Source organism: Myotis yumanensis, unplaced genomic scaffold, assembly GCF_028538775.1.
Source record: "Myotis yumanensis isolate MYYU_CA2020_CCGP unplaced genomic scaffold, mMyoYum1.0.hap1 SCAF_1, whole genome shotgun sequence".
Classification (NCBI taxonomy): domain Eukaryota; kingdom Metazoa; phylum Chordata; class Mammalia; order Chiroptera; family Vespertilionidae; genus Myotis; species Myotis yumanensis.
This window is the reverse complement of record NW_027223752.1, coordinates 68140481-68168351: the sequence shown is the minus strand read 5'-3', so window position 1 is coordinate 68168351 and position 27871 is coordinate 68140481. Positions and strand designations below refer to the sequence as shown.

Below are 27871 nucleotides of genomic sequence, written 5' to 3'. Positions count from 1 at the left end.
TCTTATACATTCAGGGTAGACCCAGAGGATAAGCCTTTGAGCAAAAGCTTCTCTTTAGTCTTGGGTTAGCTATTAGGAGAACTCCAGTGGGACAGTTTTGTTTTAGGTCATCTGAGCATTTCTTTTTCCTTTAAAGAATTCCAGGGCATTCCAGCTTGGCTCAGACTATTTGGAGCTTAATGGAAGTAAACACAAAGCTTTCTTGGGATAGCTGTGAGCTAGAATAGTTTCACCCCATCCCCACCTCTGTCAGCCTGCAGTCTCTGAAGTTTCCTTGAGGTGCAAATGTGGGTTGCTCAAGGACTATGTACTCCCCAGGGATGCCCAAAGATGCAGACCCTATTGCAGCAGTGCTTGTCTGATACAAATAATATTGCTTTAAATCTGCAAGTTAAATTTTACTCTACCAAAAAGAAGAGGATAAACAAGCATCACTATATATCATTACTGAGACCAATATTCCTACTGTCTAAAATGAAGTTTAATTCTTGCTTGATATGCCAACACTGTGAATGATATGACAAGACTCAGAGATGTGACTGTAGGAAATACTTCAAGAAAATAGATTGGGATAATATCTTTTAAAGTTTATGAATTTCTTTCTCCTCTAATATTTATTAGGGAAGAAATTGCTTTTCATGGATTCTGTCCATGCTGGAAAACTGGGCTGATCTGAAGGCAGCTTGACACCAATGTCAGACACATCATGTAGACAATTTATCTTCTCTATTTGGAGTCTGTTCTCTAGAACTCATGCCCACAAAAATATATACTAATATAATTGCAACAGTTTTTCACTGCTCTATGACTTATAAAGGTAAAATCTGAGGGAATATTCTTAGAATGCTATGAGAGAGAAAGTTATGGTGCAATATTTTCAGGTTTCTGTGATGGAAAATTGTAATGTTACATTGTTCTGCTTATAGGCCAAGTAACCAGTGTCATATCATCTGGTCTTTGTTCTGTTCAGCCTTTAATTCAGCGGTTCTCAACCTGTGGGTCGAGACCCCTTTGGCAGTCGAACCACCCTTTCACAGGGGTCGCCTAAGACCATCCTGCATATCAGATATTTACATTATGATTCATAACAGTAGCAACATTACAGTTATGAAGTAGCAACAAAAATAATTTTATGTTTGGGTCACAACATGAGGAACTGTATTTAAAGGGCCAGAAGGTTGAGAACCACTGCTCTAATTGCATCCACAGAATTCTTGTGACACTTCTTTTTCATTGAAGAAAGATGACTTATGGTGTTTTCTATTTTACTGAAGCTATAATGTTCACTATACTTAAATGAATTAAGAATCTCTAGTGACATAGTCTTCATGCTTTTCATCTAACTTTCGATATTTATTTTTATTATAGTACAGAAGAAAACAAAGTTTGCTTTGCAATTGTTTTCTGAAATTGTTCAGACTTAAACAAACCCAAACCCATCAAATAAGACAACTGAGTGAGACTTTATTATAAAGATGAACAACTTAGTCAGACTGCCCAAGTTTTTGTCTTTGTCTTTTGTTGTCACATCTCTTTTCTTTTTTGTTAATCCTCACCCACGGATTTTTCCCATTGATTTTTGGACAGAGTAGAAAGGAGTAGGAGATACACAGAGAGAGAAACATAGTTGTGAGAGAGACACATCCATTGGTTGCCTCCTGCATACATTTAGACCCGGGGTGGGGGACTAAGCCTGCAACCGAGGTGTGTGTTTTTGACCGGAATCAAGCCTAGGGCCATTCAGTCTGTGGGCTGATGCTCTGTCCTCTGAGCCAAACCAGCTAGGGCCGTGGTTCTCAACCTTCCTAATGCCGCGACCCTTGAATACAGTTCCTCATGTTGTGGTGACCCCCAACCATAAAATTATTTTCGTTGCTACTTCATAACTGTAATCTTGCTACTGTTATGAATTGTAATGTAAATATCTTATATGCAGAATGTATTTTCATTGTTACAAATTGAACACAATTAAAGCATAGTGATTAATCACAAAAACAATATGTAATTATATATGTGTTTTCCGATGGTCTTAAGTGACCCCTGTGAAAGGGTCGTTCGACCCAAAGGGGTCGCGACCCACAGGTTGAGAACCACTGAGCTAGGGCATCACATCTCTTTTCTTGTATCAACTCATATTATTCCAAATCAAATCCTAAATATCATATTATTTTATCCATAAATACTTTCCATATACATTTGACTAAGGCCAGTTATATCAGGAAATTAAATTGATTTATAGGAGCCAATGCTTTGTGTACAACCCAAGTAAAAACAATGTTTTATAAAGTGACAAATTATATGATAGATATAAATATCTATTGCACAATAGCTATTTCAGCCTTCTTTGACTCACTGAGAAGTTGCATGTTTTAGTTTGTCTACTGTGGTCAAAGCACAAACCATGTAGTCCACAAATATCCACAAAACTTCTTCTTGCCTCACATAATATCTTGCATTCACATAGAGACTCCGGAGTTTCCTGATTACATAAAAAAAATGCCAGTTTCAGTCACTCTACACATAAACACTTCCTACTCTTTAGTATGCATTCAAGAATACATAAGTTTGACATGGAAAAGCTGAATTTTGCTGATTTTATTTGTACACGTATCACAAAACCCTTTTAAGGGGCAAATTTTTTAAAACAATTTTTCTACAAATCCTTGAATGAAACTGACACTCTGAAAATGTGCCCTAGTTACTCTAGAGCTTTGAGAACTCCAGTTACAATGCCACAGTCTTAGTATATCTAAATATAATATATATAACCCCAGCAAGAATGCCGCTGCTTGAGAACAGAACAAATCTGAATGTATGTGTATTGGCGAGAGAAGGAAAGGTGAAAACTGCTCTAGGGATATGATATGTATAAGACTTCAAGTTGATCCCTCTTCATGTCAGCAGGTATTAGGGCATTAATTTTTTGGCATGGAGAGAGTGTAGTAGGTAATGATTTTTTGTCCCCCCCCCCCCCCCCACTTCTTTCTCTTCTTTAACCCAGCTGCTAAATTAATCACTCTTTTCCTATCTTTCCCTCCAACTTTGTATTGTGGAGCAAGGGGAAAAGACAGGTTTGGAAGAAAAGAGCCTATCTAAGAGTTTTTTTTCTTAGAGGCTGGCTCTCTGCCCCTGCTCTTGAATAATTGTTGACAGTTTAATTCATTTTTAAGTGCTGATCAAAACACAATTATCAGCAATTATTACAAAAAAATATAGCAAGTCCACCTCATGAAACTCTATGGCTGGCAATGCTAATTGTCAGAATAAAATTGTCATGACATTATTCCATAATCTAATTTTCTCTCTTTCTCTCTCTCTCTCTCTCTCTCTCTCTCTCTCTCTCTCATTAATTATTACACATTTCTAGAGTACCTACTAAGTGTGAGGTGGCAAGGAAAGCTCAAAGGAGATAAAACCTGCACATAAATATATAATACAGCCTGGCTGGCATGACTCAGTAGTTGAGCATTGACCTATGAACCAGGAGGTCACGGTTTGATTTCCGGACAAGGCACATGCCTGGGTTGCAGGCTCGATTCCCAGTGTAGGGTGTGCAGGAGGCAGCTGATCAATGATTCCCTCTCATCATTGATGTTTCTGTCTCTCTCTTCCTTTTTCTTTCTCTCTGAAATCAATAAAAACATTTTTTAAAATATTATAATACATATTAGAATGTGGTATGTTCTATGTCAGTACTTCTGAGACCACCTACTAAATCAATCTCTGGTTGTAGGGATCAAGAATCTGCATTTTAGCAAGCCTTCTAGGTAGTTCTCATGCACATTTAAGTGTTTTCTATGTTTAAATATAGGCATAGAAAGTCTAGAAAGTGGTCACTGGGACTCTGAGCTCTTTGTTGAACCCAGAGGAAGCAGTTTCTGACAATGTTGAGGAGGGAAAACTTCAGATATAAGTGGTTGGAGTGGATGGTAAGAAAGTAGAAATGGGAAATATAAGCAAAGCTTTCATGAAATTTCACTCTGAAAATGGGGCTTAAGAGGGTGAGAAATGAGAGGTAGCTGAGAAATTATGTGATTTAAGGGAAATTTTTGTTAAAAATTACAAAAATTTGAACATGAGCACTTAACCTTTGTCTCTTTTTTAATAAGGAAAATAATAACCTATCTTGAAGTTTGTTAGAAAAGTCAAATGAGATAAAGTATGCTTTGTACCTAAGATGATGCCTAACATATGATAGGTTCTCAATAATAGATATTAATATTCATATACACCATTTTAAAAAATAAAAACAACAGAGTATATGCTTCCCATGTTACTTTGTTATCAGGCTTTTAAATATATATATATATATATTTATTAATTTCAGAGAGGAAGGGAAAGGGAGAGAAAGAAATATCAATGATGAGAGAGAATCATTGATCAGCTGCCTCCTGCACACCTCTCACTGGCTTTTGAGCCTGCAGTGCCCTTACTGGGAATCAAACTGTATCCTCCTGGTTCATAGGTTGACACTCAACTAGAGCCACACCACCTGGGCTTGTTATCAGGTTTTTAAACTATCTTATTTAAAATCAAGATTGTACTCTACTCGAGGTACGTATTTTGAAAAATTTCAAATAAATTGGAAGTTAACTAATTGGTCATGATTTGATCAGTTCAATCATTTTGATTTTGTAATTTCCTCAGCTTTCCTCCTTTTAGACTGAGTTCTAATCTTTTCAGTCTAGCTTCACATATGAGCTACTTCTCTTAGTTTTTTTTCATTGTCTTTTAAAACTACAAGACAATCGTACAAATGATTACAAATGAATCATGCAGATCTTACACTGATTTGGTATATTAGTAGGTTTATTTTTATTCACATTTTTAAACATAACCTTTTATCTGTAAGTCATATATGGAGTTACCATATGATCCAGCAAGCAATTCCACTCCTTACCCAAGAGAAATGAAAGCAAATGTCCACACAAAAACTTGCACCTGAATGTTCATAGCAGCATTATTCATAATTGCCAAAAAGTGGAAATAACCCACATGTTGGAAATAACCCACATGTCCATTCATCAGTTGGAAATAACCCAAATAGCCCACAAATAAAATGTGGAATATCTATACAATGGAATTTTGTTCAGCCATAAAAAGGAATGAAGAACTGATAAGATTATAAAATAAATAAAACTTGAAAACATTTTGCTGAGTGAAAGAAGCACTTAACAAAAGATCACATATTGGATGATTCCATTTCTGTGAAATGTTCAGAATAGACAAATCTATTGAGACAGAAAATAGATTAGTGTAGGCCTAGGGCCTGAAAGAGAAATGGGGAGCGACTGCTAATGGGGCATCAGGTTTCTTTGTGGGGTGGCACTTCATAGTCTGTGCCTGACAAGCTGATAGCTGGAGTCCCTGTGGATATGTTTCTGTTGAATGTTGTTTTGCTGAAGGGGTCTTTTCTCATCCTGCATCTGTCAATCAGGTTGTGTGGGTACTTTGTATAGAACACTCTATTTTTAGAAACCATTTGAAGCCTACATGGATGTTCTCTTTCTTCAAAGAATAAATTTTTATTGCCTTTTTCAGGCACAGAGTAGTGCCAACAAGCAGGTATCATCTTAATCCAATTCCAGGCCAGAGATTTTTCTGTACAAGCCAGATGATTTGAATCTGGGCTGCAGACAGTGCAAGGGCTGGTTACTTTCACTTTACCTTAATTCCTGGTGTGCAGCTGGGGTATGTACAGCCCACTGGGGTTTGAGGCAAAAGGAACGTCAGTACTACTGATCCTGTCTTTATTTTAAAGTTTGATATTTTGTTCATCATGGATTTTTTTCATTAGGTTTAACTGCATTAAAGTTTTATTTATCTGGATTACTGAGGGTTTGGGTTCCCCTAAATTGTGTGCTCCCAGGTCTGCTCCCAGCTTTGGTATTTCTATATCTACTTTGGGATTTTTACATCCTGAGAGTTTGAATAGAGAAAGATGTGCGTTCCCCAACTTCCTCTAAAATCCATAGTGATTTTCGGTGCACTCTCTCAATTTCCTCCTTTACCATGCTATTTAGAATTAACTGTCTAAAGACTTCCACACTACTAGAGACTGAAGTGGATTAAACATAAACATTTATCTTCATTTTCCCCTGAAACTGCCCTAAAGTGATAGTAGCAGAATAACAAGGTAAAAACCTACAAGGACTAAGTGAAAAGAGAAAATAAGAGCTGTCCAGAAATTTTTGGAAGACATGCAGCTGATGGAGGAGTGATGTCTGATCTCGATTTTCAAAGTATAGGAAGCAGAGACCCACTACCTACAGAGACAGATAATGAGAAGCGAGCCAGTTCACCCCACAAAATCCCACTGAAAATGTATTGTTCTTACTATCAGTCATCAGGGAGAGGCAACAATAATTTGCATTCATGTGTTATAGTCTGTAATACTTATTTACTGTATCACCTCAAAGATTATTGTAACTCTCCCATGTCACAATCTGGTCAGGTGGGACCTAGATCTAGTACAACTGAACAATGTTCTAATAGACTATACTGATTATCTCAGAAACTGAGTCAAGCCTAAAGTGACCTTACTATGACCATAAATCATATAACTGACTGATTGAGGATGATTGATTAATTCCAAAAAATCCTGGGCCTTGCACAGACTGTAAAATTTGGGGCAACTGGATGAGCTGAAAGGGTAACAAAATGGAGCTTCGGTTGACTGTTGGGACTTTGCTGTGAGGCAGCCTTTGGCTGTGATGCATATCTTCTAACATTGTTGGTGTATTGTGTCCTTTTCCTTCAATAAACTAGGTTAGTGAGCTAAGTGATGGGAATCTGAGTATTTTTTTTTACATTACTCTAATTTCTGAAAAGAATGTATGCACCCAAAGAGTTGACAAAAAAAAATCAGATGGTTTCTTTTTGCATTCTCCTAACTATCCGGTAGTATTCGTATGTAGTTACAAGTTAACACACTGTTGTGGTCAGATCCATGATCTTTATTTTTTAAAGGAATACTTTAAATACTGAAAGGAATACTTTGCTTTTTACTAGGAACTAGGCTTGCTCTACAATGTCAGTATTCGATATTTTTATTTAAAAAGTTTATTTTTTATGACAATGGTCCATCTTAATATGCATAACTGTTTCCTCTAGACAGGGAGTTACAAAGAGGCTTGGTGTTCCCTAGGAAGAGTGATAGCCTGAAGTTGTTGGCATGTTATCTGGACACCTGAGAACAGATGGTGGGCCTCCTGCAGATCACAGAGAAGCCACTGGGTTGCAGGAGTGGTAGATGACAGCTAGAAAGCTGATAGCAGCTGTAGTGGAGACTGGGCTGCTTCTGTTTTCCTCCACAACTTTGACAAAAGAGCATATGCAAGAGCAGTGTCACAAGATCTAAAAATAGGGAATTTACTAAGTCACTCAGTTGAGCTCTCTTTGTTGAAAATATTATCTTGTTTAATAACAATGCAAAAGGCCAATGGAAGGGACAAGATGAGATGAGGAAGAGGAAAGAGTCCAGGATGTCTTGGTGGAGAGTCAATTGTGATATTGCGTTGAGCCTGCTATGCCTTTGCACACCCAGATAATGTCTACATGTAGCAGGACAAAAAGAAACTAGGAAAATTCCAGGGCAAGTGGAAAAGGGAAACTGAGACAAGAAACTTAAACAAGGCCAAACAGTTTGAGCAGCTTGCAGCCAGCTTATGAACTGCAAGACCCTATCTTCCCAAACCAAGGGCACTTGGGAGCAAATGTTTTATACCCTCCTCCCTAACCAGAAAATAGATAGTTTACATCACCCTGGCCTGGGAAAATAGAGAACAATGATCCAACAGGGCCAGCTAAACCCAAGGACAGATGAGGTTGGGGGACAAATAACAAAAACCTCATTAAAGCCAGACAGACCTACAGTAAAAGACCAAAGAATAATCCAAAACTCCCCTATACACTCATTTTAATACATCAGCATATTAAAAATGCACTGGGAAAGCTGATGAATATTCTACTGAACCCCTCCCCTAAGATTTTTTGCCTACAGAAAGAAAGAAAAGAAAAAAAAAAGAATAAAAAGCCCTCAAGAAAAAGACTCAAAGTGGGCTTACTCTAGAGTATGCCTATGCCCCTTCCCGAGCATGAACTTTTTATTCTTCTTACATTCTAACGGTCCCCACAGGACTTGCAGCCAGGGGAGTGGTGGGCAGTGGCAGCTCTACCAGGGCTCACCCCCTGATCCTGTCTCCAAGGCTCCCTTTTCTGACCTCCCAGTGAGCTAACAGCAGCCCTGCCTTGGATCACTGCTTTCCTATAACATTTCCAGAGCCAAAGCAGAGCACCGCCTAGGCTCTCTCTCCACTGTTGTTTCTTCTACTCTCATTTCTTCCTTTGTTTCATTGTCCCCAGCATTAATGCACATACTCTCAAAGCCATCTGGACTCATGTTGCGAAATCTTCCCTACATGAAGTCAAGGACCCTACAGGCTGGCCTGAGGCAGACCTGCTCTTGGCCAGCCCCTGCCCAGTCACAGACAGACAGTTGGGAACAGGACCTGGAGCTTAAGATAGGGCAAGACTATAAGTCTAGGCAGAGGGCCTCCTCCCACATGGCCCATGGGAGTTATTAGTAGATATGTGGATGGGGAAGACCTATGCACAGATGAGACCACCCAGGATCTTAAAAGAAGAGAGAAGGTCCAAGGACATCTACCTCTTAAGAGGAGGAGGAAAATAATTTAGAGAAGGAACTTGAATATCAATAAAAAGAGATGGGAGAGCCCTGGCCAGGTGGCTTAATTGGTTGGAGCATCGTCCTGTATACCAAAAGGTTTCAGGTTTGATTCCCAGTCAGGGCACATGCCCAGATTGTGGGTTTTATCCCTGTCGGGGCACGTATGGGAGGCAAGGAGTCAAGGTTTCTCTCTCATAGATGTTTCTGTTTCTCTTCCTCTTTCTCACTCTGTCTTTTCCTTCCTCTTTCTCTAAAAATCAATGGGAACATATCCTTGGGCAAGGATTAACGACAAAACAAAGGAGATGGAAGAGTGGTATTAATAGAATCCACTGGAAATGACACTTGAGAGGTCAGGTCAAAGATATCATCAGTACTTTGCAGTGCTAAGGTAGAAATCAGATAGCAGGAGATTGAGGAATAAATAAAAGGTGAAATAGTGGAGATAGTGGATGTATTCTGGAAGCTTAACTCTAAAGGAAAATGAAGTTGCCATAGTTTTTGTTTGAATATTATTTTGAGCTTGATTATTTGCTGAGGGAAAACACACACACACACACACACACACACACACACACACACTGGAGTTGTAGAAAATATGAAAACTGATATAGCTGAAAGAGAGATTAGAATCAAAGTTGTATGGAGTAGACCTGGTTGGTACATTTGTCTCTTTTTCTGCCTGAGAAAAGTGTCTCTTTGTAGAGGGTTGAGAAGTAAGCTTTAGAAATTTAGCTAGTCAAGGCAAGGAAAAAAATAACTTTAACCAGAGAATGCAAATGCAAATAAATTTGTATGGGATTGGAACAGAAAACCTGAGGGAACTGACACATGATGGCTGCCATTTTTTTCTGTGAAAAATGAAGTAATATGATCAAGTAAGAGAACAGAGTGAAGGTTTGGAATAGACACTGAGGAGCATGTGGAGGGTGTGTAAATAGCATGATCAAGTAGTATTTTGGCTGGGAAATGTATACCCCAAGTGTGCCCCAATCCACACGATCATATAGATTTTTTTAAAGCAGGAGTCAGTCCAGTTGTAGGACTGATAGGTGTTTCTGTGGTGGACGAAAAAGACAGCAGGATACACAGGAGCAAAAGTGTTGGCCAGGGCATGGTTGAAACCTATCTCCCGCCCCCCAGGTTTTTCATTAGTCAAAACATTTAGCATCTTGAACAGAGACTCTTTTTTTCTTTTCTGGGGCCGAGGATGAGTCCCTTATATTCAGAAGACATTCAGATATTTTTGAATGAGTAAATTAATAAACAAAATTGGACTCTGCTAAACATTTCTGAATACAAGAATTAGGCTTAAATTTTTATCTATTAGAGACGACTATATTGATTATATCAGAGCATTAGAATTCTGTCCCAAGAGTTACATCCTGTAATTCGCTCAAAATAATTAGATTGACACCAAACTCTAATAAAATCCATTTTCTGTAACACAAAACTTTATTAGAATAAAAATACACATACAGTATTCAACATTAAAATTACTTCATATCACATGTAGGTTTTACCTCTGTTAGTTTTTAATGTCTTTAAAGTCTGCACTTTAAATAATTTGCACATCTGTAAACAAATCTTAGATTACCAAAAGGTGTAATATATCCATTCGATGCTGAATATCAAAATTTAGAGATGGGAACTGCTATTATATCCTATTGCACTAAATATTTCTATAAAATTATAATCAGAGAAGAAAAAGAGATGAAAATAAATCACTTGAAATGAGGTAAGTTGTATGGAAAGGTTTTTAGTAGCAAACATCACCACTGTTGAGATGAGAATATTAATAACATTCATGGAAAATTTACTTAAATGTTTGTATAGTCTAGGTTATTTTTTTAACAAATAAAAATTACCAAAATTCATTAGAAATAGAGACAATTATCTGGTTCTACTTAAGATTTGTGAATATTCTAAATCTTTCATTAAGAAAAAAGAAGTGTAACAAAAAGTAAAAAAAAAAAAAAAAAAAAAGTGAAGATTAGGACTAACACTTCAAGCTGCCTTTTGGAAAGAAAATTAAAAACAGAGGTAGATGGTTAAATATTAGTGGCCAAGTTACTATGTGCTTGAAGCCAAACAGCAAATAAATTTAGGAGCAGAAAGTAAGACATAGCACAAGTTATTTTCCTCGTAACAAAGAAAATGAAGGCTTAAGACCCCAGTTAAGGATATGATTGTTTAAAGCACTATAGTTCATGCACTTCTTAAAGCAGGAAAATGAACCTTGTCCCTACGCCACAAGCCCCATCAAGTGTGGTCAGTCAAAGTAGGACTGTAGGGTGCCTCGGCGCCGGACATCGCAGGTCCAGCAGTGGAAGCCTCCTCCCAGGGAATTGGCACTACGAATGTTAACCTTAATGGTACTGATACCTGCATTGAACGAGAGAGACGTGGCCAGTTAGATGGGTTCACATGAAGGTTCTCCTATAGGGAGTAAGCCTAAAGAGGGCAGGAAGCCTACAGTTCTGATCCTCAAGTCTACCCCAACCCAGGGGAGTCTTTCAATTTTATTTTCACCAATTATATTTTATCTGATCTGTTCCACTGCTTATATAAAACAGTCACCAAAAAGTCAGCAAAGATTCTGAACTCTATTTTGTGCCACTGACTATTCACAAGATAATAGGTAGGATGAGCAGATATGTCTGTCAAATGTTCAAAAAACAATCAAGCACTAATATTTCCAGACCTTTAGAATTATGCTGTAACTATTTTTGCCAGACTGCTTCTAATTTTACCAGGTCAATTGAGTAGGAAAAGTATAATTTACCCAACCTGAAAAGTTGACTTTACTTACATACAAGCAAAGTTTATCTGATATGATTGATTTTATACCAGGCCACCTTAAGGGAAACATTGAAACAGAACTCATATTTTAATATCCGGTTGTATGGTCATACGAGTACCAAAGGTACTGAGACAATTAATTAGTTTAATCTGGCACTATTTGTATTGACAAGGCCATGATGTGCCAAATCAACCAGTGGTATTTAGGAAGAATCTGTTGTGGTTGGCATAATGGGGTTTTAAAAAGAAAATCTGTTCTCCTCCCTCAAGAACCCATTATTTTGAGGGGGAAAAATCAGCTACAGAGTCACTAAAGGTTCCATTGGTATGGTCAGGCAGGGGAAGGCAGCAGGAGCCATCGGAAAGACTTACCTGAGAAAGTGAGACTGAGCAGGGCTTTGAAGAGTAAGAGTAGGTAGGACAGAGGTAAGGAGTAGGCTTGGGATAAGGGGTGAGCTTTCAAATAAAGCATATGTTTCCTGATAGCTGTAGCTATCTTACTCAGATTTCTAGATCCATATTAATCCTGAATTGGAGAAAATTCAATTACTTGAAAAGGTTTGCTTAACAAGTTCCCTGTGTCTAAAAAGACTTTATTACAAAAAAAACCCCAAAACTTTGTAAATCAGATCTTTGGTACTTGATAATATTTTAAGTTGAGAATTAATAAAGTCTTAATGGATAAAGAAACTGAACCCAAGCAATAGGGTTACTTAATGAAAGGGGGGGGGGTTTGGATTAGGGGTTAAATCATTAGATTGGGCTCAATTTGACTCTGATAGGCCAATTCTTTTTATACTGATATTAGAGGCCCAATGCACGAAATTCGTGCAAGAGTAGGACTTCCTTCCCCCGGCTGCCAGCAGGCACCCAGGACCAGGCTTCCTCCAGCCGCCACAGGTACCCGGAACCTGGGCTTTCCTTGAAGCCCTGGTTTTGTCTGGAAGGTTGTCCAGAAGGACATCTGGTCTAATTAGCATATTACACTTTTATTATTATAGATTACATTAAGGAGAGATGTGTTAAAAGGGTCAAAAATTTTTTCGGGGTAGTGCACCTGAAATAAATCAAAACATGACTCAATTACAACAAGTGAACTACCTGGCTTTATTTAACACTCAAGATATGTCAAGTATGTTAGTGATCAACACACATACTTCTGTACTCTATATAACAGCTATATGAAAATCCCTTCTTTCAACACTTTCCTCCATAGTATTAGAATACCTGGTCCATATTTTGAATATTAGGATAAGCAAACTCCTACCTAAATAAAAATCAGTTTTGCTTTTTAGTTCAAAGATGATTTACTGACATCCTCTATTGCATTTCATTACTTTGTTCACTGTGCTTATCATACATATAAGTCACTTATGTGTCAGTACCCTTATGTCATTTATAGTATGTAATGACATTAAATTATTTTAAAGTACCCTCAACAATTTCTTGTTTGGGGAAGGGCTGAATAATGTATATGCTCAACTACAAAGGGGCAGTTCTCCACACATGGGCCCCAGGAGGTTATGTAAGTCATAGAAGATGGGTACACTTATTGCTAGGGGGGAGACTGAGGGGCCTGGGATATTTCTCCAACCTTTTGAGGTTATATTGTTGAAAACAAAAATATTGTCCATCTACAAAATAACAACTTGGTATCTCGAAACAGAACAGAAAAGGAATTAGATAAAGCATACATCAAACCTAGCTTGTCATTTCTTCAGTTCTTCATATATGACAACATGCTTCCTATATTATACATACCCAGCTTTTCAAACATCTTTTGAATTGGGACTTCATTGGCATCCACCATAACACGTTTTTCATCTAGCATTAAGACATTCATGGAAAGCCATTTGGATGACATCCAGAGTGGGTGATCTAAAAATAGCAACAACTTTTAAATTGTGTCTGCAATCATTTTTATTTAAATCAAGGATTTGAAAGTGAAGAACATTAAAGTGACAGTTCAATTTTCAGAGTTCACTTTCCCTACAAAATTTTTATCTTAAGGCAATTTATAAATGTTATAAATCAATTTGTACTCATTACACATGAGGATTTCACTTTGTTTTATTTACGAAGTCCTTGCTTGCTTTATGAGATATTATTTTATACTGATTTCCCCATCTTTTCACTTTCATTTTCTGTGGAAGGAGAGGGTAAACACAAGTGCAGCTTTGTTTTAGTCTCCGTAGTTCTAAGTGCCAGTTCACTCCTTACTGGGGAAATGTTTTCTCTGAATTTCTAAAAATTTGGGCTGCTATCTATAGGTGAAAGATTCTTGGTCACTGAAGTAATCATTTTAGTCTGTGAGTACATAAAAGTAAACATACCATCTGGAATGACTGGTATTGGAGGAGTAACTATGGTCCATCCTGCTTTCTTGAAAAGATCAATCTGCAAGACCAAAAAAAACCAAAGAGGCTTTCATCTATATATACTATTCTTATCATTCTTGGTCTCTAGTAGCCTTTGTGATTAATAATTATTTTTGAGAAGCTATCTTCTCAGTTGTCAACATAAAGAAATTAAATTTTCAAGACTTTGGATGATTTTCTCTGAATCCTAATTTAAATTATACATAAAATCCCCAGATTACCAGATTAAAGTTTAAAAATAACAGAAATGTTAAAGCTTTTAAAAATATTCTTGTGCTTTTCTCGGGTTCAGAAATTTTAAAATGCCAAAGACACTTTTTTTGAGAAATTCTCTTGAAAGAAAATGAAATTATTTTCTATTTAGTTATAAGAAAACAAAAATGTGACTGTCAATCCCATAGTCCATCCACTTCATAGTCCATCACTTTGTATCTATGACCAGGGTATAAATACAAATGTACTCCCAGGGTTGTACTCCTTAAGAACCGTAATTATCCTTAGTGACCTATTTATTATAACTCAGCTGTCCCTATGTTCTCTTACCCACTTACTAGTAGTATAGCAATGAATTATATTGAAATGAATAACTAATCTTGGTCATTTTGTCTAAATTTATGGGATAAAAATGAAGAGTGACATGGCAAAATAGTGATTTTAAAAACATGTACTAAAGCCTAGCAAATAACAAAATCACTCACCAACCACCCAATTGGAAGTAGAGGGCAACAGGCGGAAGTAAGAGGCTCAGGTGATGGGGACAGATCAGTTGCAATGCAGCGGCTCTGCTCCTCCCCCTGGGGTGGGGCTGGCTGAAGGAGGCCTGACCCACTAGAGAGGGAAGATACCCACTGCCCAGGGACAGTGGCACTGCCCCAGATATGCAGGGATCATCTTGTTTGCAATGCAGCTGCAATTGGAACCTTACCCATGGTTTTGCTTTCTGGGATTTCAGTTACCTGAGATCAACTATGGTCTGAAAATATTAAATGGAAAATTCCAGGTATTTTGAGAGAGAAAGAGACCACATTCACATAACTTTGGTTACAGTATACTGTTATCATTGTTCTATTTTATAATTAGTTTTATTGTTGATTTCTTTCTGTGCCTATTATATAAATTAAACTACTATAGGTATATATGTATAGGGAAAATATAGTATATATATAGGGTTCAGTACTATCCATGGTTTTAGGCATCCACAGGGGGTCTTGGAATGTGTCCCCATGGATGAAAGGGAGCTATTGTAATACTACTTTGTTTTAAAAAATCATACATATGTGCACAAGCTTGAGGCTCTCACAGCACAGCCAAAGTCTGATGACACTAAACTGTATATGTCTGAGTGTTGGACATCTTGTAGTAAATATAACAAGCAATCTAATTTCAATTATAACAATGTTGAATATTGCTGAATTTGTCATTTAAAACCATTAGGATTCATGGAAGTGCTTAAAATAAAAGTGGCAATGACTTCCATTGCTAGACTCTATTGCTTTTCCAGAGTCCTAACAACTTCCTTACCTGGTGACACGGTCGGTCCGGGTTGGAAAGCACAAGACCAGGTCCAATGATATTGAAGGTGGCATCAATATGCATTGGATTAGGATCTTTAAAGGAGATGATATGCACTTTGTAGTGTGGAGCAAGATGCCTACGCATCCATTCAATGCCCAGGTAGTTTGTAACCTGAAAACAAAAGGAAGACATAAATCAGGAAACCAAAAATAGGATGGAAATATTTGAATTTGGAAATAAAAAAAGACAATAACAAAATGTGTGGAATTTCAGAGGCATCCTTTATCAACCTGGCTTCTCTGTGCAAAAATATCTCTTCCAGCTCGAATAAAGTCAGCAGCATCAAAGCACGGCTCAAATTCAGTCGTTACAAATTTTCCCTGAGCAGCCAACTTGTGTCTGTCTTCTACAGAATGGATGGGGTAATCCTAATCGGAACAAGAATGAACACACACAATGCATTGGTTCATGAGAAAACTATTTATAGGACATTTTTTATTAAGAAAATTCATTTATCACCATCATTTCCCAACATACTACTACCCTAAAACATGTAAGATGTAGGCACATGCTAACCAAACCAAAAAAATAACTAACAACAAAAAATGGCATGACAGCATTTTCCTGATACTTAGAAGCAAGTGGTACAGAGGCAGTAATGTTTCTGAAAATATTCCATGACCCATAATTGATTTATGTACCTACCTACAATATTGACTGTCAACAGGATGAAGTCATTCTGTTCTTTTAGAAAAGGAATTTGGTCCTGAGCCTAACTCCTGCCATAAAATGGGATGTCATGTTTCCCAGCCAAATTTGATTGGGTGTGGTAGAATGAATTTATTATTTATTTCTGTTTTTAAACCCCTGGAAGAAGTTTTTTTTTATTATTCTTTCTATAAATGATCAAATAGTACATTATCTAATAAGGGGCATATACTCCCTTTTATGTGAATTTGGCCTGTAGACCAAATTCTTTTCCTAGAACAGAATGGAGTGTAGTGACTTTTCTCTCTCCACCGATGACTTAGGCAAATTTTGCATGCCTTCAGGCAAATTTTGCTGCTCCCTGTAATGGAATGATACTATTTCCTCATGGGGTGGTTGTGAAGTATAAAAAGGACTGAGGACGTAAATAAAGTCCTTAGTTCAAGACCTGACACATAGTAAGCACCAAATAAGTATTAGCCATTACAACTATTATTATCACAATATCATTTACTCTTATTTTCATCATAAAATGCATAACAAATACAAGGTATCAGAGAATCTCCATCTCACTGTGGATCATTTAGAAAAGTTACTAATAAGCGCACCTATAATTTGGGACTTACCTGGTCATAAAGCTCATCAGCCATTGTGGGCTTAGGAGCTGTTGTCCACTTGGCCCCACGGTGGAAGTAGTCTTTGATAATTGATCGGTATGCACGGTACTCAAAGAATCGAGCTCGCCATGCCATGGGAGCCTCAATAATCTCATTGCCCACAACCATCAAGATGTCCCGAGGCATCGCACCATATAAACCTATCGGACCGAAAGTTCCACAATAGCCTTAGTAATGCTAATTGCCAAGACAGAGAAGTCTATATAATATGATCCCATTTTTCGGTAAAAAAAAAATTCACAGAAAATCTGTATGTGTGAATGTATATAATTATGTGCAAATGAAAAAAATATAGAATGATAGATACTAGATTGTTAACATGAATTCTGTGTGAGGATCCTGAAGCCAAACCAAAACAAAGAAAAAAGTGAAGCAGTAAGATTCTTGTTCAAAATGGTCTTGAACCCCAAGTTTCCACCTTTTGAAAGCTTTTTTCTTGCTACACAGAAACAGAATTCTTCAGGGAATATCAGTATGATAAGATAAAAGTTGGGACAGGATAGCTTCTAGAACTGTGAATTAGACTGAACTCAGGCACAAGAACAATCTTGTAGTGGTGTCAATTAAAAAAAGGTGGGGATGTTTCTGTTCCTCTCTTAACTTCGGTTCTTGAGGAAAATTAAATAGAATCCACTCTTCTTATGTAAGAAAATTATCATAAAGTTGAGAAAAGTATAGTCTTTCAAGGAGATCCCAGATTTACAATGAATTTTGAATGTATACATCTTAATCATATCAAGAAGAACCAAACTGTTCCTAAGTAATCCTTACAGTTTTGAAGAATTATTAAAACAAAGGAACCTCTGAGAAATGATCAGAGTTTTCTCCTTGCACATTAAGAAAGAAATTAAAAATTAAGACACTAGCAATTTAGGGATCTAACATCACTTACCCGTAGACTCAAAATCAGGAGTTTTATACTTTAAGGACCAGTCAATGGGGTCAGGCCTCCTCACTGTCACTCCTTCCATTTTTAAAATATTGCACATTTCTTCAATTTCAGCAACAGCCTTTTTCAAATGATCTTTGGGAAAATAATGGCCTCCATGCTTCTGGTAAAATGGCCAGTACTTTTCATATGTGTTGGCCTAGAAGCAGAAGAAAGTGAAATACGGAAGAAAAATATGACTCACGATAGATTTATAGGTGGTGAACCATAATTTGTATAGCTTAACAGAATTGAGTCTTAAGACCACATCTCATCCAGTGTTGGACCCCAGCATGGACACAGTGCTTCTCTGGGAAGACATTCAATATTTGTTGAATGAAGAAGTCTAAATCCCCTTGATGTTTAAGAGACAACTGAATGGAAAACAGTTGAATGCTTTTAGAAAGGCCCAATCAATTTGCTAAAAATTACTGTTAAATTAGGGTAGATACAATAGTAAAATATTTCAAAAGTATAAAAATCTAGAGGATTCTTCATTGAGATTGTTTTGCATGTGGCTAAGTTTTCAGTTAATTTAAAGAAATACATTGAGAAATATAGGTGATGCATATGAATGTAACCTATCAAAATAGATGAAGCAGAATTCCAATCAGAAGATCCAAAGATAAGAAAAAGCCTGTGACCTTCACCAAAAGGTTGGCAAAGCAATGTACATTTATATATTTTAGTTTTATAAAATGTTTAAAGCCAGTATTTAAAAAATATGTCCATATATCATTGAATAAGTGACCAATTACCAGTCCTGATCATGTCAGTTAAGAAGGTTGCCATCATAGACCAGACAATTTCAGATAGTGGTAAGTGCTTTCAAGAAGGGAAAACTGAGTAAGGAAATATAGTTTGTCTAAATGTCTAACTCTTTAATGTCAAAGACAGTGTCTTTTCCAGATTTTTGGCTATACTCCCATCTTTACCTCAGCCTAACAAATATCAAACATATGGAAGCGGACCTGCCTCTTCTTAGTTCAGTATCTAGGTCAGCCGTGGGCAAACTACGGCCCGCGGGCCGGATCTGGCCCGTTTGAAATGAATAAAACTAAAAAAAAAAAAAGACCGTACCCTTTTATGTAATGATGTTTACTTTGAATTTATATTAGTTCACACAAACACTCCATCCATGCTTTTGTTCTGGCCCTCCGGTCCAGTTTAAGAACCCATTGTGGCCCTCGAGTCAAAAAGTTTGCCCACCCCTGACTAGGTTCACATCAGTTAGGCTGGAGCTGAACCTGCTGGAGAAGGATTAGGAATCTAACTAACAGGTCTTTAGCAAACATGAAGAATGTCAGTAAGCTTTAAAACAGGGATTGGCAAACTAAAGTCCATGGGTTAAATCTGCCCTCTGCCTGTTTTTGTACATAGAGTGTTATGGGAACGAACACACATTCCTTTACACATTGCCTGTGGTTGTTTTGCACTACAGTGGCAGAGCTGAGAGTGGGTACTTGCGCAACAGAGACCTATGGTCTGCAAAGGCTGAAATATTTATTTGGTCCTACATAGAAAAGTTTACCAACCCCTGTCTAAAGTATTAATTGCTTTACTTTTGAAGATCTATAGGCAAACAATAGACTCAATATCTAGCCCCAGAAAAATGTTATCAGTATTAAAAATTTGAGTACTTCTTTTTTCATTAAAAAATTTTTTTAAAAATATATTTCATTGATTTTTTACAGAGAGGAAGGAAGAGGGATAGAGAGTTAGAAACATTGATCAGCTGCCTCCTGCAACCCCCCACTGGGGGGAAGGAAGAGGGATAGAGAGTTAGAAACATTGATCAGCTGCCTCCTGCAACCCCCCACTGGGGATATGCCCGCAACCAAGGTACATGCCCTTGACCGGAATCGAACCTGGGACCCTTCAGTTCACAGGCCGACGCTCTATCCACTGAGCCAAACCAGTTAGGGCTTCATTAAAATTTTTTAATGTTGACACCATTGCAGATGCCCCTCATTCCCCGCGCTGCCCCCCCCCCCCCCCCCCCCCCCCCGCCTCAAAGCCCACTTTCACCTACTCCCTCTTCCCCCTCCTTTGGTCTTCACCACACTATTGTCCCTGTTCATGGTGTATGCATATGTTTTTTAGCTAATCCTTTCACCTTCTTTACCCAGTTACCCCTACCCCCTCCCTTCTGGCACCCGCCAGTCTGTTCCATGTATCTATGTATTTTTTAGGATCAATCCACTCTTTTAAAAAACAAAACAAAAGCACTCCACTGTTGTCTACGCCTAGGAAGTCCTGCAGCAGCAACCAGAAGGAGAGGATAATAATGACTCTTTATATTCCTCTCAGACACATTCTGGTACTCCATCCATTCACCACTTCTTCCTTCTCATGCCAGGCACATCTCTTATAATCCACTTCGGCACAAGAAGCCTTTGAAAATGTAACACTGGGTCATGGCAGGTGCACAGCCATGTCGTCTTGCCAGGCACATTCCAAAGTAGCCTATGTGACTATGTGTGCAGAGCAAAGCTTGCCTAAACAAATATAAAGTCAACTTCCCCGGGAGAAAAAAGGTATTTGAACAAGTGTGACTTGTATAGCTCATACTCTGGCTAAGGTTGGACAAAGTCCAAATGATCAGGGTACATTATATTTTCCAGGAGATAGTTGGAAACCATTTACACTTCCTTTATAACCCTGCTAAATGAGTTATCAATCATTTACCAAGTGTCTGCAAGATAAAAAAACACACACTAAAACACTGTTTTTAATAATGTTGTAGAGATGTGGCTGTATTCCTAGAAACTTTATAGTTTTTCAGAGCCTAAAATCTTTCAGCAAGGATTGCCAAATCGATTTTAAATACAGTCTTTGGAAGGCTAGGAAACCTCAATAGAAATTTCTTATTTATCCAGCTACAAACATATTACATTAACTTTTATAGATTTTATACTTCATAAAAGGTCTTTTTATCAAAGGCTTTATAAAAAATAAAAGCAAAACAAAAAGCACATATTTGATGGAAAGTATTAATTATATTTTGCAGAATTAAAAAGCCATATAGGTTTTAAAAATTGTGTTTTCTGACAACATAAAGTTTAGCTAGCACTTACATCTTCCCACATATTTTATGCTGTAATTGCATATAAATAATTTACTATTGTTTTAGCTTTCATTGTTCCCACAACTGATTAATACATCGGTGTCATTTTCCTCCAACTAGAAGATGGTAAGGCCTTGCCCCCAGGGGTCATGCATGTCTTAGATTTGCTTTCTGCTCCCTCAATACCTAGTTTTTAGTATGTGGCATAAAGCAGAAATATCCAGACAAATAAATGAAATCAATACTGCTAATGCTACTAATATCTACAACTATTATACCTCCAATGTACTTTCATAATGTAATTAGCAAACTGGATCCATACAACTACAATGAGTTATGGTTTTGTCCTTTAAAGTACTTAACATGTAACCTTTTACCTTCATATTTTATTGTGTTAGGGAGATATCAAACTTCTTAATACCTTGATTTTACAGAGGCCCAGAAATTTGTGGAATTTTGCAGAAGGTAAAACCGCTGATTAACTGAGACTAGTTATCAATCTTTATCAAATACCTAATTCAATCCCAGTCTCCTGATTTCAGCCTGGTTCACTTCCCACATCCCATGAAATTACAAAGTCCAAAGTTATAAGTCAAGGAACATAAAACTAAAAATAATGTCTGAGAATTCTGATTACATAATATCACATAGTATGAAAGACAATAATTTTTAAGACAAGTAGAAGGATAAACTATTGCCTGAAATTGAAATTTAACTTCACCTAATTAAAATGATTAGGGCCCTAACTGGTTTGGCTCGGTGGATGGAGCGTCAGCCTGTGGACTGAAGGGTCCCAGGTTCGATTCCGGTCAAGGGCATGTATCTTGGTTGCGGGCACATCCCCAAGTAAGGGGTGTGCAGGAGGCAGCTGATTGATGTTTCTAACTCTCTATCCCTCTCCCTTTCTCTCTGTAAAAAATCAATAAAATATATTTTAAAATAAAAATAAAATGATTAGGGGATGGGACATCTTTGCAAGAAAGGATTTTAAAAAGATCATGCCTTTTAAAACATGTGGCCCTGGTTGGTAGGAGCATCGTTCTATACATGGAAAGGCCAAGGGTTCAATTCCTGGTCAGGGCACATGCTTTGGTTTCTGGTTCAATCCCCTGGCCCAGGTCCAGGCATATGCCGGAGGCAACCAATCAATATTTCTCCGTCACATTGATGGTTCTCTCTCTCTCCCTCCCTTCTCTTCTCTCTAAAATTCATTGGAAACTGTCCTCAGGTGAGGATAAAAAAAATTAAGACATGTTGATGATATAGAAATTAATCTGTTCTTCAAAATCAGAACCAAAGATAAGTTTCAGAACAATTAGAAGTTTGTTACTTTTCTTACTCTGTCTTCAAGGTCTAACTCAAGAATCATTTTCTTCTAGAAGACCTTCCAACTATTCTGCACCTGGTCATTGCTTTTTCCTTAGCTCTCCTGTAACTTCAGTTCAACTGTCTTCTCAGTTGGTTGGCATAAGATACTTAGTATTAGTCTTCGTTTCTATATGAACATAATATCTCTCCAAATGCTAAGTTATTTTCTGCTCATACCCCTGGAGCCCTGGTACAATGTAGGCAACCTTTCTGATGATGATGACAAGGATGTAAAAGAACTTATTTCCTCAATCCACATTACAAATACAAATGTCAACATTCAGGAGGAATTTAAGTACATTGAAGATATATTTGTAACACATGATTAATGGAAGGGTAGGCTGTGTCTACAATATTGATGGCACTCCCTCAGCTATGGGACTCTTATGCAGTATACAACCTGAACACCAGACCATGGAGGCCCTGGCCATAGAATAGTACAGATGAAGAACACCAGGAGTTTTTAAAAAGAGAGATATTACTCGTTACAGGGAAATCCTGTAAGGCTCTGTGGTAGGTGCCATGGGAGCTAGTCATGGTAAGAGGGGTGCTGGAAGAAGGGCGGAAGAGACCTAGGTGTGAGAAAAGGCATGAGGCTTGTTTGGGGACTAGTGAGTAGTCTGGTTTGGCTGCATATATGGTTATCTTTTAAAGTCTGTTGAAAACCAGGGTGGAATATTACAGGTGAGAGAGATCCATTAGGAATGCACATCTGCTAACCTGCCATACTAACACATCCCTAAGATGAGTCAGTGAGTGAAATGAGGAGTCCTGGAAATGCAGACAAGAGCCAAATTGTGAAGGATTTTGAATACCACAAGGACTTCATCCTAAGCAAAGAGGTAGAAAATACAGCAGTGATGAGTAACATGATTGAATTTTGGTTTTTAAAAAATCACTCTGATAGAAGCTGGAAGGTGGTTGGGAGAGAAGAGTGAATAGGGGAGACCAGTAAGGAGTTAACTGCAATAGTCCAGGCAGTAGATGACAACCTGACCAAAGGCAGCGGCAGAGGATTGGAGGCAAAGTTCACTTTGACAAAAGGCTTGTTAGATCTTGGAGAATGAACGTGGAGGATGTGACTGAAATAGGAATCAAAGATGATTCTTTGGTGTTTTAGCTTGGGTAAAGAGGAATGCCAAAAACTGAAAGGAAAAAGTGAAGAAGCGTCCTGTTTAGCAGAGTGACTGGCAGTTGAATTCAAGATGTGCCACGTTTGAGGTCCTGTGGCAACATCCAGTAAGGAGTTAGTGGAACATGCTGATCTGGACAGAGTTCAGGAGAGAAATTTGGGCCAGAGTGGAGGTAGGATCTGGAGCTGTGAGAACAGCTAAGAGAAGAGGGCCAGCCCTAGCACTATAGCCAGTGAAAGAAGATGTGAGGAATAGTTAAAGAACTAACATCCCCAGAAAGGAATCTCTCAGAATCCACAGAATTCTGTGTGAATAGTGTCAAATACTGCAGAGATGCCAGTTAAGAGAACTCAAAATCAACCCTGGATTTGGGACTCTGGAATAAGTAAAGAGAAAGCAATTAGAGGAGTGCGGGAGCGAAGCCAGACTGCAGAAGGTGAGGAGTGCCCCCACTTCAGACATGTGAACACCCTTGCTTTACCTTCACCTCCACGGTGAATGGTGGAACACAGGCGTTTTCTGCTCTGCCCACTATCACTTCCTCCAAGGGGTCCCATTCGTTATAAGAAGAAACTGGGCAGTCCTTGGGCAGAGGATCGGTGGCTTTGTCCTCAGCTGCACAGGAATTCCTGGAGGAAGCCGTAGCTGCCTGGGTGCTCTGGAAAGTTCGCTGCACCCATCCCGTTAAGGTTCTTCCAACCTTCCAAGAACAAAGAAGAGATTATTGTTGGTCACGTACGGTTCTTGGGGGGAGGGGAAGTAGAAGTGGGATGAAAACCCAGGGTAACACAGGGAGACATTTAGAATCCTTTTAGAGAGTGTAAACCAAGATGTTAGTTTATAGGTAGGTACTGGTGTCAGGTGAATCTTACCTTCCTATTTATTTATACATTATCTTCTTATCTATTATGTTAATTAGCGTAACTCTTTAAAACACCTTAGAAGATGTTGTCCCCAACAATCATAGGCCCCATTTATATCTCAGAATGGTTTTCTGCAGTCGAGCTTTAATTAAGCAACTGGCCTGCAGATGATGGGTCACCCTCTTCCCAGAAAACCACAGAAAGCTGCTCCGAGTCTCCCTGCCAAGACCAGCTGGGGAGGGAGTCGCCTTTCCTCTTCAGTATTAAAGATGACCAATATTAGATGTTTTTTTTCCCCAAAGTGAAAATATGTAGAGGGCTTTATCTTTCAAAATAATCAGTTTCAAACCAAAATTTTTTCATTGCTGACACACATTCTTTGAGAATAACCAAGTGCCACCTACTCCATTTTACAGATGGTCCATGGCCAAGACAAGGATTCACCCAGCACAAATTTAAACAGCTAGACAGGAGATCTAAGCACTTGAAAAAAAAAAAAGCCTTTTGAAAATGCAGGACCTTTAAAAATCAAGAGCAGGGAGAGTCCCTCACCACAGGGCAAATCCCAAGTCCCCAAATCTCTATCCTGCCCGCTTAAGGCCTTAGCAAGGAGGCAGGAGGGGAGTCAGGGGTGGGGACCAAAGCAAGGAGCGTGACAGCTGTTCTGGAACCAGTTGCTGGGGTAGGGGTGGGGGTGGGGGTGGGGGTTGGGGATAGCCAAACTGCCTCGATAGTCCCGGCTTTACATGCTGGGAGAGTCTGTAAGCGCGCGCTCACACACCAGGGAAGTGGAGGGCAGGGACCGGATAGAAACTCTGAGTACAGACCAAACCCGCTCCAACTTCTCCTCGAGACTCAGGATCGATCCATGTTACACTTAGAGTGGGCCTGCCCGCTCCCTCTCCGTCCTAAATCCCCGCTCTGCCTCTTCTCCCGTCCACCCCACACGCATGCCCAACTCTATGCCCACAGAAGGCAAGGAGCCCCAGTAACAGCACCTTTTTACTAAAAGGTGTTCTTGTCACCCCCAGCCCCTCCGGGCCACAAGCTCCGTGGAGCGAAAGAGATGCGGCTGAGGAGGGCGGCGTCCCCTGCGCTGATGGCCACCGCGGCCGGAGACGCGCAGAGACCCAGTGCGCCCTCGGGGCGTGTCCCCAGGCCGGGGACCCCGCCAAGCTCCCGGCAGCCAGCAAAGATTCCTGAAGCCGAGCTTCCCAGAGGGACCAGAAAGGACCAGGTCTGCAATGCTGGCTGGCGCAAAGCGAGGCGGACGGCGCACGCACCTGAGACCCGATGTAGTGCACCGCCTCGGCGCCGCGGCTCCCGCCGCGCAGACACCGCACCCGCAGCATCGCGCCGCTCCCGCCTGGTCCGCCAGCCGAATGGTCCCTGCGCTGGGCCGCGTCCGTCTGTCCGTCCGCAGTCCCGAGAGCGTGCCTGCAGCGGGGTGTCTGGGCACGCGGCCCGCCGCCTTTTGTAGCCTCGCCGCGCCCACCCCCCGCCCCCCTCGCGCCCATTGGCTGCCGGGAACAGGTGGCCGGGCCGCCCCGAATTAGGAATGGTTAGGGACTGTCCCGGGCACAGAGTCAAGTGCCCGGGGCCTGCCTTTTTTTTAGCCAGTCAGGCCTCCGACTGACTTGTGCTGCGCTCAGAGAAGCCCAGCCTGGGTCCCCCCAAGTAGGCCCCCGAGTGTCACAGGGAAGGGGAGAAGCACGTGACTTCAGAGGAAGTAAACTCAGTATATACATTTATTGTTTTAAGTTTACATTTATGGACTTAAGTATGCAAAGCGTGAGTACAATCACACGTTTAAATTCATCTGTGTGCACTGACCTCGTATTACTATGAACGAAACCACCTCGAGTTTAGGTGGCTGCTTAGGGCAACACCGGGGATGAGACTGGGGCGTAAATCAGGCTGGAATTCAGGTCGCTCCGCTCCTGTGGAGGCTGCGCTTGTTAGGTGTTCTGCGGTATTTGCCATTCCAAATAGTTTTGGCCCTGTGTCCCTGGCTTGAGAAACTCGATCATGAAAATAGAGACAAATGTGGCCAGAAGGGAGGAGTACAGACAGTTTCTTCCCTTCCATTTCATGTGTTTACATTTTTTATTCAATTTGATTAAGATACAATTGTTAGGAAAGTAGTTCCCTAGCAGTGCAAAGTCTAAATTGCTGTGGATTTGTGCACAACTAGAGAACTCAGTTTAACGTTTAAGTTCCTAGCAGGAGAGAGGTCAGAGAGATTTGAATATTTTATTTTTTTTTACATACAAAATAAATAATTATTCATTCATTTATTTTTTTGTTAATCCTCGCCCGAGGATTTTTGTTTGTTTGTTTTTAGAGAGAGAGGGAAAGACAGAGAAAGAGAGAAATGTCGATCATCTTTTGGTTGCACCCTGCAGGAGCCCGGACCAGGGCCGGGAGGAGCCTGTGACTATGGTATGTGCTCTTGCCCGGAATCAAACCCCCGGGGCCCTTTGATCCGCAAGCCAACGCTCTATCCACTGATCCAAATCATCTAGGGATATGATTATTTATTTTTAATAAGCTGAACTGTCCTTTTAATGCTGGTGTCTCAAACTTGTTTTCAAAAGTTAATTAATGGAAAGCACCAACCGCGATGGCATGGTGGAGAGAATAGGGAGAGCTGCGTTCTAATCTTGACTGTTTTTGTGGTTAACCCTCACCCGGAGATATTTTTCCATTGATTTTTAGAGAGAGTGGAATGGAGAGGCAGAGACAGAGAAACATTGATGTGAGATCTCACATCTATTGGTTGCCTTCTCCACCTACAGATCAAGCCTGCAACTGAGGCACGTGCCTTTGACTTGAATCGAGCCATGGATCTTTCATTCCATGGACTGATGCTCTGTCAGGCTAGGGTAATCTTGACTTTCTTATAGACTACTATGTATCTTCTTGAGTTGCAATCTTCTTATCCTGGAAGAGAGAACAATTGCATTTATTGTCCCTAGCACACAGGGTCACTGAGAGGCCGAAAGAAGAGACTGTACATGCAGACTTGGTGTAGACCTAGAGTTATGTGAATATGAGGTAATATTTTACTAGCCTAACAATAAGGAGGCCTCCAAATGAGATAGTAGGATCAGTCTAGGTTCATATCTTAGTTCTACTACTAACTTGCTGTCTGACTTGGAACCAGTTTCCTACACCTTCTAGTGAAGGTTTTGGGAAATTCCTACCATTTCTTAAAATTTACAAAGTGTCTTCTCCAAACAATTAAATGCAGCCACTAATAAGGTCTAATTCTGTCAGTATACTAGAGATGTGCTCCTCAATTAAGGAATTTCAGAGTTCAGTAAGAACACATAACGAATGGTATTGACATTGCTTTATACCATTTCTGTCTGAGATCTGAGGATTCCTCGTGGCTCTCATTAAAGACACTTTTAGCCGGAGCCGGTTTGGCTCAGTGGATGGATCGCCGGCCTGCGTACTGGGGGGTCCCGGGTTCGATTCTGGTCGAGGGCATGTGCCTGCGTTGCGGGCGCATCCCCAGTGGGGGTTGTGCGAGAGGCAGCTGATTGATGTTTCTAGCTCTCTATCTCTCTCCCTTCCTCTCTGTAGAAGGTCGGTGGAATATATTAAAAAAAAAAAAGACACTTTTAATATTGCAGTAAGAATTGGATCTGCCTGGAAATCATGAGTCTAGGGCAGTGATGGCGAATCTATGACACGCGTGTCAGAGGTGACATGCGAACTCATTTTTTTGGTTGATT

The 27871-nt window shown here is 39.5% G+C and overlaps 1 protein-coding gene across 1 annotated transcript; it reads right to left on the bottom strand.

Annotated features, from left to right (window-relative positions):
- Positions 1–10130: 10130 nt before the first annotated feature.
- Positions 10131–25560, bottom strand: GATM (glycine amidinotransferase). Its single transcript, XM_070423506.1, has 9 exons — positions 25412–25560; positions 23747–23965; positions 17662–17857; positions 16719–16909; positions 15675–15812; positions 15391–15555; positions 13825–13888; positions 13253–13369; positions 10131–11074 (listed from the first exon to the last, which is right to left on the bottom strand). Exons 1-9 carry the CDS (start codon positions 25478–25480, stop codon positions 10962–10964), a joined length of 1272 nt encoding a protein of 423 aa, XP_070279607.1. The 5' UTR covers positions 25481–25560; the 3' UTR covers positions 10131–10961.
- Positions 25561–27871: the final 2311 nt, after the last annotated feature.

Excerpts from the sequence above, each read along its gene's own strand:
- GATM (XM_070423506.1), bottom strand. The coding sequence starts at position 25,480 with ATGCTGCGGGTGCGGTGTCTGCGCGGCGGGAGCCGCGGCGCCGAGGCG. Across the intron at positions 23,966-25,411 it reads TGCACTACATCGGGTCTCAG|GTTGGAAGAACCTTAACGGG; the intron begins GTGCGTGCGCCG and ends TGTTCTTGGAAG. Across the intron at positions 11,075-13,252 it reads AAAGATGTTTGAAAAGCTGG|GTATCAGTACCATTAAGGTT; the intron begins GTATGTATAATA and ends CGTTCAATGCAG.